The sequence below is a fragment of the Diadema antillarum genome, unplaced genomic scaffold (genome assembly GCF_040938485.1).
Source record: "Diadema antillarum isolate AM-2024a unplaced genomic scaffold, OU_Dant_1.0 scf00000207, whole genome shotgun sequence".
NCBI lineage: Eukaryota > Metazoa > Echinodermata > Echinoidea > Diadematoida > Diadematidae > Diadema > Diadema antillarum.
Window position 1 is genome coordinate 942,401 of NW_027271096.1, and position 21,832 is coordinate 964,232.

Here is a 21,832-nt window from a genome sequence, read left to right on the forward strand (position 1 = left end):
ACGTCACCCTACAGGCCATCAATATTGATCACTATGATAGCTGCGATACTATATTTATGCCCTCTTTTAGGAAGTTTGAAAAAAAAAAGAAGAAGAGAGAAGTGGTCTAGCTAAACCATCCAAGTCGCGGCGTGACCCATTCATTCCCCGCTCGTATCAAGCCGAGACATACCCAAACATTGCCAATGATATCGATTATTTCCAGGTTCCTAATGGCATTGTGTCCTCTGACCCAATGACAGTCGCCTGATTCACCGCAGATTGTTTCCACATACTACATAATAATTACATGCTCGTGCCTGCGTAGCGTCTTTAACAGCAGCAATTACATAGTTTCTAGAAAGATTTCATGCTACTGAAAGGGGGGCGTCATAAATAGTCTGGAAATGTGCGCGCGGTTTACGACAGGTGTTAGAGTGGAGAAAACAACAAAGTGCCATTCAGAAATGCTGCGGACAGGTGTTACATCGCAAATATCTTTTGCTTCGAATTCGTCGTTATGTTATTTTCGGATATGCACAATTCATATAGATTTACATTCTTTGAATACATTCACTTTAGGGAAAACTAAAGTGCAGCTGTATACATGATATGACAGATATGCCAGGTGCACAATGTAGGTATCAACATCTTGTTGATCTTTTTCTACAACAGACATGCAGACGAGCAGGTCAAAGAACAAACGGAGAACAAAAGATTGCAGTCTACGACTCTACGAGCTTGATCTCACTGGTTTCTTTATTTCTCTCCATACCAAACAGCCAAACAGAAAGCTTGTCATAGCTTGAGAGATGTAGCAGCAACTAAAAATACATGCTTATACTGAGTAATTGACTTTCCTATTTCAGGGTAAGACCGTGATTTGAACAGCCTGTTACTGAGTCCTATAAGGGGAATGAGCATCATAAACTCGCATGTATTGATAAACCAAGGAGGTTCAAGAGCTGGAGTTCGTTTTGCTACAATTATTCAAACAGCTGTCAGTTTTCTCGTGCTAGGGATGCACAACAGATTTCCACAGGTGCCCTTGTGCTTTTAATCATCGGGGTTTGTTGCCGCCATCTTTCTGAGCAATCTGAAGATATGTTTTGACCTCTAACATAATGCATACTTCGCTAATTTATTCATTAAATTAAATGGAATTTCACCTCATGACAAAACCTATGAAAGTCAATCACTTCAAAAATATGTGCAAAATAATACATCAGAGCTGTATAAATGTAAAGGAGTTTGAAACTATACCCCCTTGAAAGCAGTTTTTTAATCACATTTCCAAATTAAAACTGATATAGTATAATTTTCAAGTATATTTCTTATTGATTGTCATGTCAAAGTAAGTGTCCAGACATGTCCAGTCGAGTAATTTTTATTTCATCAATTTTATCAATCTTTACGCAATTTCTGTTTGCGCACCCCTGTGTCTTTACCATGTGTGACGCTCTCTTCTGCAAGTAGGGATGGCGAAAAGTAATTACCATCATAAAGACAGATTTTGTCTTCCTTACAGAGTACATGGCTGTTCAACAAGCAATGAGACATGAATCCACTGCCATCCTATCTGTGAAATATATCCAGTTTGGTAAATACTTCATATATACTTTATAGAGTGGTGGCATCAAACATGGGATCAAAGAAAATAAGACTGTTGTAACTCCATCTCTTGAACCTCCTTGAAAAGGCTGGTTTGTAGCAATTTCTGCACGCAGATTGCGCCTATCTACGTCGGAGAGCGGACTGGTGCTGCGTTCAAGCTATTTGCCATTGGTAAGAATTCATTTCCGATGAAAGCATTTATAACTATATCACAATGTATATTCACATTATTGAAATGCCAATAAACAGGGCCAAATGACTATAAAATCGTATGGATCTATGTTTTAAACTAAACGAGAAAATTAACGTATTAAATGGGTAATGATAAAAAAAAATCAAGTTGTTGTTGTTTTTGTTTTTGTTTTTGTGCCCGAAATTGTTTCTGGACGATAAATGAATGTATGTTGTACCGTTCTTCACAAATTTTACATTAGCACCAGCTTGATTGGTTAACTGTTCTGAGGAGAATCCCAGGAGAGGACTTCGAGAACATGGTGGTAAACCTTTTAAAATGTGGAGTAGCCATCATTAAGTATACATAGAATCTACTTAAGCATACCACCAATAATGTCAATAACAAGGTCTGTTTAGATCTGTATTTGCAAAAAACATACATTCAAACGATTTGAGAACGTCAACGACGTTCAAAGCTCATTGGCATTCTATTTTACACATTACAATCATTACATATAGCTATGATTAATTATCGTTATGAGTATCACATCATGTAAATTTAAGTATCCCATCATCATTGTCGTTAACAGCAAAGTAAGCGACTGGTGTTTTGGTTGTATTCCACAATTTTCTCGATAATAAGTACAAGTACTTGCGTTCTTACCATTGATAGTTGCAGGAGCTCCTTTCCAGATGAAATCAAAGTCGTGCACTTCCTTGTGAAGATATATAAGAAGCTACTGAAGACGAGAAAATCTCGGATGAAGGGTCCCTGGTGGTAAAGAAATCGCGTTGATGACTCGGATCAACAGAAATCAATTCTTTCCCCCACTTCACATATGAAGTCCCGCTGACCACTGGCACAATGTGCAAACGGCTTCAGTGACCTCGTGTTGCAGAATGATATGCATTTTAGAGTTCTCTACGAAATCGTTCCTTGTAGGACTGGTGCGTTACTGGTTAATGATGGCAGCAACACTATGACGAGGCCAGCTGCAAGCGTAAAATTTCAATGCTGTTTATAGGAGGAAACTTGACGCTACGATCAGTCACCTCAAGGTATGTTTTGGGAACGGAATCAATTAATTTATAATGGTATCATGCATGCAGACAGAATGTAGCAATAACAACAACCAACCCCAGAAAATAAAGAAATAAATGAATAAATATACAAATAAATAAAATTCCTGTCAAAACGAATTGTATCAAGGTGGCGCATACAATGGCAAATCTTGAAAAATAAAAAACAGAAAGCATCACACATGCACCTCAACCTGATGAAGCCACCTGACATTTACAAGTCTGTCACTACCCTGAAAAGCTTCCACTGACCGCTGCTCGATCGACGAACAATGATTGTGTCAAAGAAGTGAGCTTCTTATTTTATAAAGTAGATACCGGTCAGCGCTTTGTCCCTAGCTGTAAGAAAGAAGACACACATGCACACATACACACACACACACACACATCTTCGGCGCACCTCCAATCCCACTCAACCCATTGTCCCGCTGACCGTTCGAATTGGATACAACCGCGGGCCCTCCCGGCCCCCGAGGGCTTGTGTTTGTCGAGTGGCGGCCCATGCTCGCGAGAGATAAAGGAAGTACACTGAGTATTCTACTGGCTTGCGGAGTTGATGAGTTCGCGCCATCCTGTTGCGTGTTTACCGTGACGTATTGGCCTATGCTCGAAACAGCGCGTTGTCAGGGATTAGCAGACAACTAGAGTGCACTCTTCCCCCTTTTTTTTTCTCTCTCTCTCCTTTCTTTCCCTCATTACTTCTCAGCTCCTATTTCCCCTCAATTTTCAACGACTACCTGGACTAAACGAAAATTTAAGACTGTATGGTTTTGCTTTTCTCTTTAAAAAGATTTAATGAAACAGCAGTAGGCCTACTGACAAAGTAACGAATTTCTTATTCTAGTGTACCAAACGATAGGATACTGTTAACACAAAGTTTAACACACACGTTCACACACACACACACACACACACACACACAAACAAACACACCTACCATGTATTTATATATATATATATATATATATATATATATATATGTATATAATTATATGTACATACATATAAACATATTATCCAACAATGGAGCTTAAAACAAGTTCTGGATTTTTTTTATATGTCATAGATGATGTATGTATAGGCAACCTACATCTAGATAGGAAATTACACTCAATTGTGTTTGTCTGTGTGTGTGTGTGTGTGTGTGTGTGCTGCCCGGCAAGCGCATGACTATATCTAAGTTTCAATAGATGACGATTTTTTTGAACAGTGTAATGGACTAATAGGATGTGTAAATGAGTCACATTCTAGTTATGTATAATTATGTATAAAAAAATCAAGTACTATTTGACGTACAGTACATTCGAAAAGTTTCTGAGCTTTTGCTTAAAAATACTCAGCGTTATAGATGATGTGTGTCGAAGAAGAAGAAGAAGGAAAAAAAGGAAGATAATATCCCACCAACGCGTGGCGCACTACGTTTCGGGCTGACGGGGCTGCATTGGCCTCCGTTAACATGGTGTAAACGTATTATAGCATAAGGATTTGACGGTGGAATCTGGTGCATTACAAATAAAGAGATTTTGATTCACATTGGTCGCATACAAATCTACCCATATACGCGTATGATGTTATGTATAATTTGTATAAAGAGATTTGATATCATGAGAAGGACATACAATTCTTATAACGGTTGACGTGCTATTGTGATGTGTGGATAAAAACGCAGTGAGTATCTCACAAACGCCATTACGGAAATTAAGCCCTTCAGCGTAGTTATTGTACAGGCTTAGAGGGAGCTCGAACCAAGAAGTCTCAGATCACACCTATATACGTCAATGAAAGCAGATAGAAAATGTGTCATTCTCTCTGTCTGTTCTGTAAGTGCTAAATCGGTATTGATTTTTGTGGTCAGCGCGTTCATAATGGTGGGCTAATTATTGCAATAGCGGGTTGTCGGTTGCCGTAAAATCGAAGAGAGGTTGTGGGGGAGGAGAAGGGAGGGGAAGGGATTGAATGGGGACCGAAGCGGGCATTCCATGGCGGATAGCTGGCTTTGTTATGGCGCCCTTTCGTCTGGTGACGGACAGGTGAGAAACTCGCCTTGTAGTCTGCCCACCGATGAAACGACGCTATTGTGATGATACGTTTCGTCCGTTAGCCGCGAGTGTGCGGAAGTGTAAGCGTGTGTGTGTGTGAGTGTTATTTCATTTTGAATAATGCCGTCTTCGAAGTTCAAAATTCAGTTAGTCGAGGAGAATTGCTATAGATCTTTTTTCAGCAACAGAGGTACAGTAGATGCAAGGTACTATACGAAATCCAGACCTTTAATTATAAACACTATATCACTTACATTAGAAATCCATACGGCACTGTACTTTTTTCAAGTTTTGATTTTTAGAGTCATTTCACTTCGTAATTAGTGCGAAAATAAATGCAATATTTCTCGTGTTAAAATGTGTCATGTTTTATAATTATATTTCGTTATATCAATTCAATGCAAATTTGTTTAAAAGATGGAAAAATGAAAGAGAAAAATGCCTACAAACGAAGCTAACAAGAAAACTAATTAGATTCCTTTATATTGATATGGTTATTTTTCGTACATCCAGATTACTTTTAATGGATTTCAGTGTGCGCGTTTCATACATGTCAAACTAAAATAAGCTCTCGGGTAGTGATCAGAAATCTGAGAAATTTGTGTGGCAAGCCTTAGATTGTTAGAGGTTCGAATTGGTCATGTACTCGTATTTATAGTCAGAATCAGGCAACACTAGAGATAAAATTTACTTGACATCGCTTAACTTATTTTACTGGAATTGGCGGTAAAAACCCCAGTTACTCTGAAGTGATTTCATAATAGCTGCTGTGAATCACATACCATCCTGTTTTCTCCCGAGAGAAAATGTGGCACCCTCATTGCTCTCCAAGGTCACCAGGTGTGGCCTTCCAAAATGGGAGGAGGGACCAAGCTTATAGGAACATGACAGTAAACAAGGGGAGATCAATTAATTGGGCCCATTATCACAACGGGAGAGGGGATCGATCCGTGAGAAGGAGATAGTTTGAGGGCCTCTTGGCGGTGAGCAGTTAGGACAGTGTGATCAATAATCCTCATCTGGTAAAACCCTATTCAAACAAGTGAATTCCAGAGTAACCGTTTGTGAAATATTTTAGGGGAGGAAGACAACTTTTATGTGTTTTGGACATGACACACAAATGTTTTAGCCAACAATGTTCCCATCGATCTAAGAGCAAAGAGTATATACATTCAGGTTCTTAACACTGGAATAAATAGAACGATAAGTGGTTGGGAAGAATCCTTCCGTTTCCGTGCACATGTTCGATTGGAAAACATTACTGTCTCCATAACACTTAAGAGATTTAAAAGATTTTTTGTTGATTTTCTGTCAAAGGGGTAGGGCGAGTGCAACATACACGGAGAGGGGAACAGAACGTTTCACTTTAATTTGAACTGCATACAGTGCACTCCCGATATAAAGAATACTGTTATAACGAAATTCTCTTTACAACGAAGGAAAAATCCAGGTCTCTAAATTATCACATGTATCTTCACATACTTTACTGTTTGGCTATAACGAAATTTCAATGTAACGGGGGAAAAATCGCCAGTCCCGACGACTTCGTTAATTTGATATTAATGACTTCGCAGGTGTATTGAAGTGGTTTACAGCAATCCCTCATCTTCAAAAAAGAAATCTAAAATCTCACTTGCTTCATCAATAATTCCGTTGCAAAGCGCATTTGAAAATACATGGCAAATGCGCTATATAAAGATATTGTTATCATTGTTATTATCGTTGTTGTAATTATTGTTATTCATTTAGATACAATAACCAAGCTATATCGGTTTGCTGTGTTTGGGGTTCTCCTGGCTCTTATAATCACACCTGGGCCCTTTTTTATAAAGAGTTAAAATTGATTATATAGTTGATTTCAACTGTAAGTCTATGGCAGCCTGTGTAGTAAGGAAATTTAAAATCGATTTTATCTTTTGATAAAACGGGGCCCTGACATGTAAATTATACATCTTATATAAACTTTACTTGTTGGTACAAAATCACGCAGAAATGTAAAAAAAAAAAGAAATAGAATAAGATATAATAAATAAAAACCCAAAAACAGTACACGGTGAAATGCAGTTTTCCGTAATAATTACGGTCTACAAGTGTGACTGGTACAAAAGTGACTAAAATTTCACGTGACGCATCAGTTGTCATGTTCATATAATTATGTATCACCAACCCACCCCCTTCCTCCACGCCTTCATCTCTAACCTGCCTCAACTTTTTTCTTCTTTTTTTTTAAATTGTAATGTTATTCACTACCGGTTGCCAAACAGTCAAGCTTTGTGCTTATTCTTAGCAATCGTTCTGTATGCAAATTAAGATGTAACTCATGTAATTATATTACAGATATATTGTATATAATTGATGAAAATGATGATAATTGTGAGGAATAGTCATATGACTGTTATTTTGTACAATTTAATGAAATTGCAGAAAATTGATGTACTTCAAAAAAGAAATGGCACAGAGAATAAATCAAATCAAATTAAATCAAAACCTGCTGGTACATGTGAAAGCATATGGCATAGTTAGAAATCATAAAACAACACAGGCAGTACTTGTCTGTTTAATAGAAAACAATTCTTTTTTTATATATCACTGCTGAAATGTGTTATCAACGGTAGATTCTTCGCCTTCTATTTTGACATTTGTTTAAGGTAGAAGATCATCGACTGGATCTAAACACTCATTTTGTTTGTTTCTTTGGCCGCGTTTTAATTTTTCTTTTAATCGTATATTTGATTTCCAGGAAGAGAAAACATAATTATGTTAAGATATAAAAAAGACACATAAGACCCCCTCCCCGAAAAACAAAATCGATATTAATGATGATGATGATAATGATAATAATAACAATGATAATAACAATGACAACGATGATAATAAAGAGGATAAAGCAAAGATAAAAACAAATTCAATTCATGAAAGAGACTTTTCTAGTGGTCATTTCTGGGTACTGTTCCCCAAACGTGTATGCGAATTCAGCATCGACCAAGAGATTTATGAAACATCAAAAAAAAAAAAAAAATCTTCAGGAGGAGAGCCGGACAACTTGTTCAACTTTTTTGTGTATGGTTTTGTGCGGTAGATTACATGTGCATGGACATTCTGGTACAGTTTGTAGATTACAGTTGTAGAACGACACAAGAAATTCAGGACTTACACAAATCATCATGCTCTTAATGAACGGTACACATTCCCTCAACCTGTAACTGAGATAGAGTATATGGCGGCAAAACAAATATTATTCTTCGTACTTTCTGGGAGGAGCTATGTCAAGTGTTCTTTCAATATTCAAGCAAAATACATTTATGATACTTTTGAACTTATTATCTGAGTGTCCTCAAATTCGTGTTTCACAAGTCTTTCTGCATTCACTAAATCCACTTATTATATGTTGGTCCTTATTTCCCATTAAGTGGGCATGTTTGTTTGTTTGTTTGTTTGTTTGTTTGTTTGTTTGTTTAATGTGTTATATAATCTTTTGTAGGGGTTTCCAGACTTTCCTCCCTCGCCATACCCGATGCATTCACGACTGAATTTCATTTGCACGTATATCCTTATAATTGTTACGGAAATCTCAGTCCATATGCTTGGAAATGCCTATTGAAATAATAACACAATGATAATGATTGTATCAGTAAAAAGCCTGTGTTTATGAATGTACAGTCAGAACTAACAATCAAAAGAATCAGTTCCAGAATAGTTCACTTCTCAGTTTGCCGAAATGGGATCCAGTCAAGTGTGACTTTGTTGTAAGGATGTTTATTATTGGTGATGATACTGTTGATAGATTATCAATGCAAGTAAAACATTGCAATTTGATTTGTTTCGGCTTATCAGTCCGTAGATACTACTTCATTCTTCCCGTCATTTTATACTCCGGAGGTCAAACATTTGGGAATGTATCCTGTATTTCGTTGGGCTGGTAAAGGAACTATCAGACAAACATAGTTATGCTCATTTCGTGTGATGAAAGGTCTTGGATGGCTATAACTCAAGATCATTCATGCAATGATTGTACAGATCTGCGAAGTAAATTCGAGATCTTTCCACCCTATCAAAGTGCCACTCTTGACATTCTTGAAATATTTTCAAAAGTTGCACTTGACAAGAGCAGTAACAGATTAGGTGGTTGGGATTACTCTCTCTATTTTATGTGACTTCATAGTCCTCTATCCTCTTATTGCGAAATCCAGATCAGAAAAATTACCTGCACATTTGAATTCGTCTAGTGCCTTACTTCATGCCTGGAATAAGGGACAAGATGATACCTGAGTTTTCAATCAATAGAATACAGTAAGCAACTTTATCGCCTTTCTCCCGGTTTTTCAAAAACGATTATAAATGTTTCGACGTGTTTGGCGTGAAGATGCAACAAGAGTTATAGTCCAAGAGATGGCGCTATATATGCGGTGCTGTTCTTCCCCATTGGACGCAGGCATCTGATGACCCCGGATGGTAAATGAAGTTCAGTTCATCTCAGTTTTGCAACCTTTCATGATAGAAAAATATGATGACAGAAAAAGATAATGGTCATTAAGAACAAATAACATAATGTTAATACGCAATGAATAAGGGAAGTCAAAGAAAAACATGAATATATTTTCAATTCAATTCAAATGAATTTATCAGGAATTTTCTGCTTTGAATATACAGGGCGGCCCAAAAAGAACGGAACGCCTAAGATTTTCAATTTTAGCAATGTTGTTCCTAATATGTCATTATTTTGTATACTATTGGAAAAGCCATTCTTTTTCCAAAAGAATGACACCAAGTTCTTTAATTTTGGTTAATGCATCATGGTTTTAGGACCATTTTAGTCAACCCTTGTAACTTTCAAAATGTGATCATTTTGCACTCTCAGCGACACCGAAATCAGCGAGAATTCGGCTTGCCATAGAAGCAGTAACGTTCGCAATGTGTGGAATGTGGCTGTCATTGTCCGTTACCATTGTGAATGAGACGACCTGACGACAATAACACTGTCCGCCCCACATTCCACACATTACGAACGCTACTGGTTCTACGGTAAGCCGAATTCTCAGTGGTTTCTGTATCTCTGAGAGTGCAAAATATTTAATAGATCACATTTTGAAAATTGCAAGGGTTGACAAAAATGGGCCTAAAACCGTAATGCATTATCTGAAATTAAAGAGCTTGGTGTAATTCTATTGGGGGAAAAATGGCCTTTTTAATAGTATGCAAGATGATGACATATTTGCAACGATATTGCAGAAATTAAAGATCTTAGGCGTTCCGTTCTTTTGGGGCCACCCTGTATATTGCAAATGAAATTGTATGTATAGATGAATTGTATTGATGGAAGAATCGTTTGTATAGATGAATTTTTCAATGAGCTAATTGTATACAAGAATTGTCTAAAAGTATTATATTTCTCTTGTAATACAATAACAACTAAATCTTGTACAAGGGGCTGTCACAAAAATCGAAGTTACTTGAGAAGATGACCTCTTTACACACCTAATGAAAATGGATTAATAAAGGTTTAATCTAGACTTCTAACAAAGAAGTGCTCCCTTGAGTATCAATCAGTATTTTTAATGTCTGTATACAGACAGAATTCAGACTCAAAATGATGACAATTATAAAACTTTGCAAGGTTCCATAAAGACAAGGAGTGTGGAGATTCAAGTGGGTCAGTTATAAAAATTAGGACTCTCTGAAATCAAAGACTGAGATATCAAATCAGATTAATATACAAGCGACTCGATGAACAGATACTGCACAAGACCAAAGCCAAAAGGCCGAGACGCAATTGCTGAAATCAGAAACGATAATCTTGTTCTGGGATCGATCATCAAGGGGTGGTCAAGGAAGGAAGTATTGTTTAATAATAGAATGATTCGTATTGAGGGAAAATGCAGTTTTGATGAAAATTTGTTTTTGAAAAAATGTTTTAGATTGGAACATAAGGAATGGTAAATTATTTTCTGTTGAATATTCTTATAACAAAGGATTTAATTATTTAAATATTTTGAGTATTCAGAAGATATATGAAGCGCTTCCAATTGGCTGGAAAAGGAATACAGAGAACACAGAGGTAGAGAAGGATACAAGTGTTGATGAAATGATCTTTATAAGAAATGGGAAGGAAATTCCTTTGGAAAAGATTACCTCTAAAGACATTTATGTTGAATTAGTGAAGAAAGTAAGTGATGATTCTTTGGTGATAGAAAAAATGAGAAATTTATATTTTTGTGATTTTTCTAATAAAGATATAAAATGTATTTTTAGTAGGATAGGAAGTAGCACTTTGAGTTCTGTTTTGAGGGATTTTCAATATAGATTATTGCATGGAATAGTGTACACAAATCATCAATTATTTCAGATTAAGTTCGTAAATGATAATCTATGTTCTTTCTGTCATAAAGAGGAAGAGACGTATAAACATATATTTTATACATGTGAATTTGCAAGGAAAGTTTGGGGAAAATGTAGTACTTTTTTTGAATATGTTGATTTGCAACAGTTGAGTTGGGAAGAGATCTTTTTTGGTATAGAGCTACCAGATAAAGGAAAAGCTCAGTTAGTTAACCATGTTATAATTTTGGTGAAGAAATTGCTTTTTTTAGGAAGGAAAAATAAGACATCCCCAAAGGAATATTTCATTAAAAGGTCTATAGAGCAGGATATGTTAGAAGAAGAAAAGTTAGCAGTTATACGTAATACGTTGTCAATACATTTACAAAAGTGGGAAAACTGGAAAAAAGAATTGAGAATTTGTTTTGCGTTTATTTGATAGAATAGGGTCTGCTGCACATCCACCAGGAAATGCCTTTTCCACGCACTCGTATTGTAATATGTGTTATAATGTAAGTCAGGACACACAGGTTTCAGTTGCCTTTGAGGTTTTGTTGTGATGGGGGTTTTGGAAGGGGGAGGGGGATGGGGGTGGGGTAGTAAGAGGGAGAATGGACGGGGGTATAGAGTGGTGGGGGGGGGTTGCGAGGGGGGTGTTTTGTTTTGTTTTTTAACAATAAACTTCAATCAATGGATATTGATATTTTAGGTTGGATTGAATGAAAGCTGAAAAGAAATTATTTTTTGGGTAAGTGATTTAGTTAATAGAATTTATAATGTAATGAAAGAATAGAATTGTTAAGAGAATGAGGGATTAGCAGTGTAAAACTAGAAAAGAAGAGACGTTTATATATGGATTGTGTATATGGATTGTGAAAAAAAAATGTATCAGAGTGTATCCAAACATTTTAAACTGATGTAAAGTTTTGGTATAAATTTTGTATTCATTGATGGTCCAGAGAATTTTGTATAAATTTGTTTGTATATTATGTTTCCCAATGATGAAGAATAAAATATTCTTTTTAAAAAATGGTTACCCATTACAGTAACCGCAACGTCATTTCTGCCTTATATCTTGAAAAGCTTACCTTAAGACACGAAACGGCCAGCACTATCCTTGGAGCAAATGTAAAGTTTTATCCCATGGAATAACTTTCTGGATCATCTTTTGTTCTAAACACGCTATTTTAAGGCTATATATTCCCAAATTGTGTTATAACTATTGGAAATGGAATCATCAAAATCATGAGCATCATCATTTATCCAAATTCAAAAAGATGAAACTTAGCATTTCTCTTTTGGGCTTGGCCATGGTAACAGACTGGCCTTATTAGTGGTTTGAAAGAAAGTTTCACCATCTTTTCCATTGCAAAATAGGACCAGGGAATCGTAAGGAGGTATACACGTGGAATGAATAATGGTGATGACAGTATTTTTGATCTCTAAAGAAAGAAGACAAACTAAAAAAGACAGAAGTTTGGGGGAGAACATTGAGCTTTAAGCGAAAGCGTTTGAGAGTTGCAGTATAACAATCGAACATTTTCAAGGAATTCTACGAAATTGTTGCAGTGAGAGATTGAAGAGAGGAAGATACAAAGTCAGATTCTTTCTTTGGATTATTATTACCCCCTTGGGGGTGGGCCGATCCCGGAGGTACTGCAATACCGGGCCAACCCGTGGCCAGGATGGAGCAAGCCCCTATTCCATGGCCTCGGTACAAAAATCAGATTAATATACAAGCGACTCGATGAGTCGCGTTTCAGATATTAAGCTGAAAAGAACAGATACTTGTTTTTTTTTTCTTTCAATAAATTTATTCATCACAATATCAACATATGTACAATATTTACAATGACTCACTGGAGCACAACAATAGTACAAATGCGAAGCATAATTATACCCCTTAGGTAACAATACTACTGATCATCACCAATGATATCCACATAAAAATACTATATCCTACTTATTATTGTACAGTAGTTATGAACAAAAATAAACAATACTCTAACAGAACTGGCGTGTGCATGATTTGGCACTTCAAACAAGACAAAACCCAAAGAAAGAAACAAATGCATTTCCAATTAACTTCCGTCGAAGTTACAACTTGCAACAAATTTTACATAAATCCCTGTACGGTACCGAAAAATAGAAAAAAAATACCCGCTATGATCTGCAGCGCACAATCTGCAGCCCCCCCCCCCCCCCCCATGACATGGTGTCTCACGAGGAATGCACATTTTGAAGTACCGTGTTTACACGATCGCTATATGGAAGGTCAGACAAAATATATCGGGTCCCCATTTATGAATGAAAGCACTGTACACGTATGACTGCTCCCCAAAATTTATGAAAAGAACAGATACTTTTCTTTCAAGTTTATTCAATCTTTTTCATATGTACATATTTACAACGGCAAGAATAATAATCATATACAATAAGAAGAAGACATACAATAACTCATTTGATTTTTTTCTAACATAACCTACCATTGGCCTCTACCCCAAGTCATACATTATTTACATAAATTGCCGTATTTCTCAAGCTGTTGGGCCAGCTGATCGAGAGTCCGCGAGACCGAAGGTACACAGCAGCCTCCCGCAGACACACACACAGACGTTCCTCATGCACGCTCACGCAATCACCTTAGAAACATCCGATAAACCTACGATCTCGCGCCCGCTCGGCCAGCTGGGTTAAAGTGTTTAATACAAATTCCATCGAAATCGAATTTAACTTCATTATTCACCAAACAACAAAGAGATTTTCCCTCAACCCAAATATTCTTGAACTTTTCCCGAGGCCAACGTTTCAGATCAACTAAAATACGTAAACGAATTTCATCCTTAATTTTTTCAAGTAACAGATCATCTGAAATAAAATCTTTTTCAAAAAAATATGTACATCTACGATTCCAAATTAAGTTTTGTACAACCACATAGAGAAACCATATACGAGCCCAAACTGAAGCCTCTACCTTAGAAGACGGAGTACCAAAAGGAATAAATCACTATCAAAAGATATCCCCGAACCTAGCAAACGAAGAGATACCGAGTGCACCCAACATAAAATCTTATACACAGAACTACACTCCCCAAAAATATGTACAATACTTTCTTCCCTACGACAAAAGGAACATTTCCCATCCCCAATTCCCCAACGTAAAAGTTTTGCCCGTGTACATAAAGCCCCGTGAACAACCCGCCACCTAAATGATTTCAACATATTACATAACAAGGAATGGTGTGACATCCGCCAGATCGTCGGCCAGCTCCGGGTTGGAGCTGAAACGACGACCCGGGGGATGTCCACAGGTGGAACAAGAAAAGAAATAATATCACGAATACATTTACAAGTGTAAACGAAATTCTTATTGCACATGAATAATTTAACAAAAGGTCCCCACGCACTTTGATACGAGGCAGACAACTCGTTGCCGTGGGGAACAGAATTCGACCAAAGAAAAGGAAACATAATTCGAAGTCTGCAAGCTAAGAAGTACCGAAAGAACAAAAAATTGCACGAAGATACATCTGCACCAGAAAGAAACGAAAACAAATTACGAACGAATAATGCCTTCATTTTAAATTCCAAATTATGTAACTCCAATCCACCTGCCACGAAATCCAAAGTCAGCATAATAAAACAATGAAAATATACACGAATTAATAATCCCAACCTTCCCAAATAACGAAAGACCAGTATTTTTCCAAACTGATTTCTTTTTTGCTCTATCCCCTAATTCTTTCCAAAACAACTGAATACAAAAGTCCCTCCCAAACCAAATACCGCTAATCTTAATTTTATCCTCCACCCAATTTATCCCCCCTCTTAACTTCCTCCCGACAAACCCCCCAATTTTCAACCCGTGAGTTTTATTCAAATTAAGAGACGCCCCGGTAGCTTTTTCAAACAACTCAAAAGACCGAAAGAAATTAGTAACATCCATCTGTGATGAAGCAACACAGGTCGCATCATCTGCATATTGTAACAACTTAATTGACTTCCCACCCCCTCCCGGAACATGAAGACCCCTATATAATAATCCCCCATGTGACAAAATATATCTAGCAAGTGGTTCAATAAACAAAACATACAAAATCGGTGATAACGGACAACCTTGTCTAATCCCCCTTTTAATAAAAACATCTTCCCCCAATTGCCCATTAATCAAAATTTTACTTTTAATATCCGTATAAAGAATCCTAACCCAATCAATAATGTAATCACCAAAATTAAACTTCTTTAAAACCTTAAATAAAAATTCCCAATCAACTTTACCGAAGGCTTTGCACTGATCCATAGAAATAATAGCACAACAAATATCATTTAAATTAGCATAATCAACAATATCACGTAACAAACACAAATTTAAATGAATTGATCGACCTGGAACTGAACACGTTTGGAACTCATTAATAATATCAGATAAGACATTAGAAAAACGTAACTGTAATGCTTTTGAAATTATCTTATAATCGACAATTAACAAACTAATAGGACGACGATTTGCGGGATCTAAATGATCACCCCCTTCGGTAATAAACAAATAACAGCTGTGCGTTGAGACTCAGACAATAACTTCTTTGAAAATATCTCATTATATAACATTAACAGATCTTCACCAATAATATTAAAAAAAACTGCTGAAAATTCAATAGATAACCCACCAATTCCAGGCGATTCATTTTTAGACATAACAAAAACAGCGTTCTTAATTTCATCTAACGTAATAGGTTTGTTTAACAAAACAAAATTTTCAGAACTTATACGAGTTGTAATGCAATCAATAAACATATCTTGAGTCTGTAAATCAACAAAATTATCACATTTATACAAATCAGTGAAAAATTGATGAAAAACAGAGAATACTTGATTGCCGAAAACAACAGAACCACTATTATTTCTAATTTCATCAATATATTTAAATTAAACATTTAACTTTTCATTTTTATTTAAAAATCCCGGTTTTTCCCCACCCTCTATAAACTTTTCCCTGGAACGAACATAAGCCCCCTCCCTTCCTCCAAAAGTAAATCAGAAACTGAATCTTTATCAAAGGAAACACATAAATTCTGTAACTTTAACAAATTATCCCTTTTTTCCTTGGCCACCCTAACCCCGTGTTTAACACATAACCCTTTAATTCTCTGTTTAACATTTTCCCACCATAATACAAACGAATTAAAACCAGGTTTTAAGGTTTGCCATAAACGATAGTAATAAACAAATTCTTTGACAAACATATCATTCTTACATAACAAAACATTAAACTTTCAATAAGATTTAGGCTTAAACTGAACATTTGGCATTGAAATAGACGTATTTACAATAACATGATCCGAACAATGGAAAGGAATCTTAACAGATTTTATAACTTTAAAATTATTTGTAACGTAAATTCTATCAATTCTAGAACTTAAATTTTTGTCTAAATGAAACCACGTGTGACCTGCATCAGAATTAACTTAACACCAAGAATCAATTAAAGAAAATGCCCTCAAAATAGAACATAATTCTTTTTTACCAACAAAACAAGATGTATTTAACGAATCCCCAACCATATCTTTCTGATTTATAACACAATTAAAATCCCCACCCAAAATAACAGGTTGATGTCATCTTCCATGATAAAATAAACTGTTCAAAAATCAACACGTTTTGCAGGTTCACACGGAACATAAACATTGCAAATACGGAAAGAAGAGTTTGCGAAGGAACACAACACGGAAACATAACGCCCTTCATTATCAGAACGATTTTGGGAAAAAGTGCATGGCAACTTAGCTGAAAAAGCGATAATAACGCCGCACGAATGAGAAGACAACGAAGAAGAGAGAAAAACAGGACCTTTCCAAACTGATTTAAGGACCTTTAAATCGGAAGAGGTCAAATAAGTTTCTTGAAGTAAAACAATATCAAAAGCAAACATTTTCAAAAACGTTCAAACCTTTTGACATTTAACTGAATCCCTAATGCCATGCACATTAAGAGAACAAATAGAAATATTCATTAAATTAAAATACAACTAAGAGAAAAAAGAAAAGGGAGGGAAGCACGACTTATCTACAGTCAGTCCGAATCTTGGGCGGCCGCCGGGGCGGGGAAGGCGGCCGCTTCTTCCCTCGCCGCCTCACAACATTAAACGGCTCATCCTGCGACACCTGCATGGGCGAGTCGCCCCGAGTCTCGTCCACCACCAGTCGCTCAGAGTCAGTGTCCGAAGCGTACCTTGACTGCGCCCAGTCCGAACACGGGTACGGAGTATTATTGTCGAACATATCAGACCCTGAATCCTCCGTCTGACTGTCAGTGTCGCTAATGGAGGTATCCCTCACGCGGCGCTTCCATTTCTTCGTCTGGGCAGGCGGCTCCCGCTGAGGTTCCTTCTACGGCGGGTCCAGGTGTCGATCACTCCAGGCGCGGCCTGCGCATCCCCTGCTTTCTAAGTACTCGGGGCGTCTACGTCTACAGGCTGTTCGGCCGTCGTGGCTTGCGCTGGAACAGCCACACCCCCTCCGCTCACCCACTCCTTGGTCCTGCTCAGCTTTTCGGCGAAAGATACGGGACACGAGCGGAACGAATGCCCGGCCTCCAGGCAAACCGTGCAGGTGATGGTCTCCCGGCACGCCGACGCGACGTGCCCCTCTTTCCGGCATCTGAAACACCTCACCACCCGGCACTCCCGGGCCTCGTGCCCCGTTGACCCGCACTTCAGGCACGCCCGTGGCTGGCCTTCATACCGTATCCAGCATTCCCTGCCGCCCAAGCTGAGGGTCGAAGGGATATCAGTCTTTAAATCGATACGGTACTGCCGGGTTCCGTTGAACAGTCCCGGGTGCTCTCGGTGCTGAAGGTGCCTGCCCGCCAGCACCTTCCCGTACCTGCTGAGTATGAACCGCACCTGGTTGTCATCGACCTCAAACGGGACGTGAAGCACCGTCACGATCTTGATTGAACCAGAGTACGCCATTTTCACCGCCCGCTGATCTTGTTGGAGCACTCGTACGAACTTCTCTTTGTACTCCTCCTCCTTGAATGTCACGTCGAAATTGGCCCCCGGGAGGCTCTGTACTGCTACAAGATGGTCAGCTACAGACACACCAGCCTTCGTCAGAACTTCAAAAATACCAGCAGCCTTCTCCATAACAACTACCAAGGCACTCCGTGATCGCTGTACTTCGGGCATTTTCGCGAATGATCTTAGCCAAAAGGCCGAGAAGTGATAACATTGATGATATCAGATACGATAATATTGTTATGGGATCGATCATCAATGGATGGTTACCCATTACAGTAACCGCAACGTCATTTCTGCCTTATATCTCGAAAAGCTTACCTTAAGACACGAAACGGCCTGCACTATCCTTTCAGCAAATATAAAGTTCTATCCCATGGAATAACTTTCTGGATCATCTTTTGCTCTAAACACGCTATTTTAAGGCTACATATTTCTAAATTGTAGAAACTGAGTCTGTCTTTTCTATATCACTCAGTACTTATCACTCAGTCCTTATCACTTAGAACAAATATTTTCTTTCGTTAAGAGGATATGGGTTTACAAATCATATGTGTTGCCATTTATATATGGGGTATAGCAGGGTATATCGAAGTGGTGTGTAGGGAAAATGATATCGTTAAGTATTTTGTATAATAGTTTACAATACTATTAAGAACATATAAATGATTGTGTTGGGTTTAGTTTCATTCGTACTGACGATGGCCAGTCATATGCTAGATGTAGATGTCCCGAGAGCCACTGATTGCGTCGATACAGTACAGCTTTCTCATCAGTGTGCGGTACCTCTTGGACACTCCAAGTCTTCCGAGCGTTTTCTCGTTTTCCTGATGCCATGTATCCAGGGATCCGACAATGAAGGCGTGGACCTGTACATCGTTTCCAGCTTCACGCAGGGCCTGACGTAAGTTGGCGTACTTCTCAACCTTTGCGTTTGCTGCAATGCTGCAGGCGTCCGGGCCGTTGTCGAAGGGGATCGACACATCAACTATGGTGATTTTGCGTCCCTCGATGACAGTGACATCTGGTCTCTCTCTTGGATTCGGATCACCTGGTACGTGCTGATTCACGAAGACGTCACCATGTTTGATGGCTCGCACCAGTCTGTCTTGGACAAGGTCATGTCGTCGTCTGGTCGGTACCATGTTCTTGTGGCAGTGGTTGAGGATATGTGGGAGCGTCTTTTGGCTAGGGCATCGACGGCATTTGCCGTCTGAGTCAGGTTTCCACCTCTTTGCTGCTGCGTTGGTGGCAAGGCAGTTGAGTCGGGCACGGTGGATAAAGTTCCAGTCGCAGAACCTCATGAACCTCCCAGAGGCGTGCCACGAAGAGCCGTTAGCAAAGTGATCGTTGGATAAAGACCTTGCCATCTTTCCTTGGTCAGGGAGAGATTTGAGTCTTTGAGCAGATCTGATCCTTTGCAACTGTCTCAACGCCGTTGTTACCCCTTTTGACGCAACTTCTGTCGTTCTTCCACTGTCTGGTAGTTGATACTCGACAACGACTGAGCCACTGTTTGCACCACGTATCGTCACTTGCAGTCGCCGCACAGCAGCTCTAGCTCTGGACCAGAGGGATGATGCTTGACCAGAATTGCTTGAGTTAGCCAGTGGTCCCTCACTGCTGCCGGACAGATACTTATCGATGTCTTCATCAGTGGGTGCTGCATGTATCGTTCGGTGAACAACAGATGTGAGCTGTTTCATTGCAACTGAACGGACCATTGTGTCTTCAGATGACAGCACACGGACAACCTGTGTAAGGACCAGAATGCCTGCATCAACGTTGGGGTCGATGAATGCCAGCCCACCAGCTTCTCTTGCTGCAAAGATGTACGAGTTGGCTGCACGTGTCGGAAGCTTGCAGACCTTCTTTACGTTCTTCGTAATGCAGGAGCGTAGTTTCCGAAGATCTGACTTCAGATAGTCGGCTGCCCTCATCACAAAGTTCAGACCTGGCAGGACGAAGGTCTTTATGGCGTCTATCTTCTGCCATGGAGCTAGGAGCGATGTCATGATTGTGTCCACATTCTGTTTTAGCTGTTTGATGAGGTTCGTGATATTGGTGAAGCGAGGCAAGCCTGTTAGTACTCCCAGGTAGCGGTACTGTTACACTCTTACTTTAATTTTACTTTCATTTCCGAGAAAAAAACAAAATCAAACAATAATGCCACCATTTTTAACATTATTGTTATTAGAACTTTTGTAAATGGAACCATCAAAATCATCAACATCATCATTAATTTATTCAAATTCTAAAAGGCAAAATTTAGCATTTCTCTTTTGGGCTATAAGGCCGTGGTATCAGGCGCGCCTTATGAGTGGTTTGAACGAAAGTTTCACCATCTTTTCCATTGCAAAAATAGGACCAGGGAATCGTAAGGAGGTATATACCTGGAATGAATAATGGTGATGACAGTATTTTTTTTCTCTAAAGAAAGAAGACAAAATAAAAAAGACAGAGGTTTGGGGGAGAACATTGAGCTTTAAGCGAAAGCGTTTGAGAGTTGCAGTATAACAATTGAACATTTTCAAGGAATTCTACGAAATTGTTGCAGTGAGCGATTGATGAGAGGAAGATACAAAGTCAGATTCTTTCTTTGGATTATTATTACCCCATGGGGGTGGGCCGATCCCGGAGGTACTGCAATATCGGGCCAACCCGTGGCCAGGATGGAGCAAGCCCCTATTCCATGGCCTCGGCACAAAAATCAGATTAATATACAAGCGACTCGATGAGTCGTGTTTCAGATATTAAGCTGAAAAGAACAGATACTTTTCTTTCAAGTTTATTCAATCTTTTTCATATGTACATATTTACAACGGCAAAAATGATAATAATATACAATAAGAAGAAGACGAAGACATACAATAACTCATTTGAATTTTTTTTTAACCTAACCTACCATTGGCCTCTACCCCAAGTCATACATTATTTACATAAATTGCCGTATTTCTCAAGCTGTTGGGCCAGCTGACCGAGAGTCCGCGAGACCGAAGGTACACAGCAGCCTCCCGCAGACACACACACAGACATTCCACATGCACGCTTACGCAATCACCTTAGAAACATCCGATAAACCTACGATCTCGCGCCCGCTCGGCCAGCTGGGTTAAAGTGTTTAACACAAATTCCATCAAAATTAAATTTAACTTCATTATTCACCAAACAACAAAAAGATTTTCCCTCAACCTAAATATTCTTGAACTTTTCCCGAGGCCAACGTTTCAGATCAACTAAAATGCGTAAACGAATTTCATCCTTAATTTTTTCAAGTAACAGATCATCTGAAATAAAATCTTTTTCAAAAACATATGTACATCTACGATTCCAAATTAATTTTTGTACAACCACATAGAGAAACCATATACGAGCCCAAACCGAAGCCTCTAACTTAGAAGACGGAGTACCAAAAAGAAATAAATCACTATCAAAAGAAATCCCCGAACCTAGCAAACGAAGAGATACCGAGTGCACCCAACATAAAATCTTACACAGAACTACACTCCCAAAAAATATGTATAATACTTTCTTCCCTACGACAAAAGGAACATTTCCCATCCCCAATTCCCCAACGTAAAAGTTTTGCCCGTGTACATAAAGCCCCACGAACTAC

General features: G+C 38.4%; 1 protein-coding gene, 1 non-coding gene and 1 pseudogene across 2 annotated transcripts; all 3 read right to left on the reverse strand.

Moving 5' to 3' along the window:
• Positions 1-12,832: 12,832 nt before the first annotated feature.
• Positions 12,833-13,018, reverse strand: LOC139724175 (U2 spliceosomal RNA). Its single transcript, XR_011710450.1, has one exon. It is a non-coding gene; the product is annotated as a U2 spliceosomal RNA (small nuclear RNA).
• Positions 13,019-18,932: 5,914 nt separating this feature from the next.
• On the reverse strand, positions 18,933-20,231 carry LOC139724119 (uncharacterized). The gene has a single exon (XM_071635320.1). The coding sequence runs from the start codon at positions 20,229-20,231 to the stop codon at positions 18,933-18,935; it is 1,299 nt and encodes a 432-aa protein (XP_071491421.1).
• Positions 20,232-20,834: 603 nt separating this feature from the next.
• On the reverse strand, positions 20,835-21,057 carry LOC139724131 (U2 spliceosomal RNA; annotated as a pseudogene).
• Between the last annotated feature and the right edge of the window lie 775 nt (positions 21,058-21,832).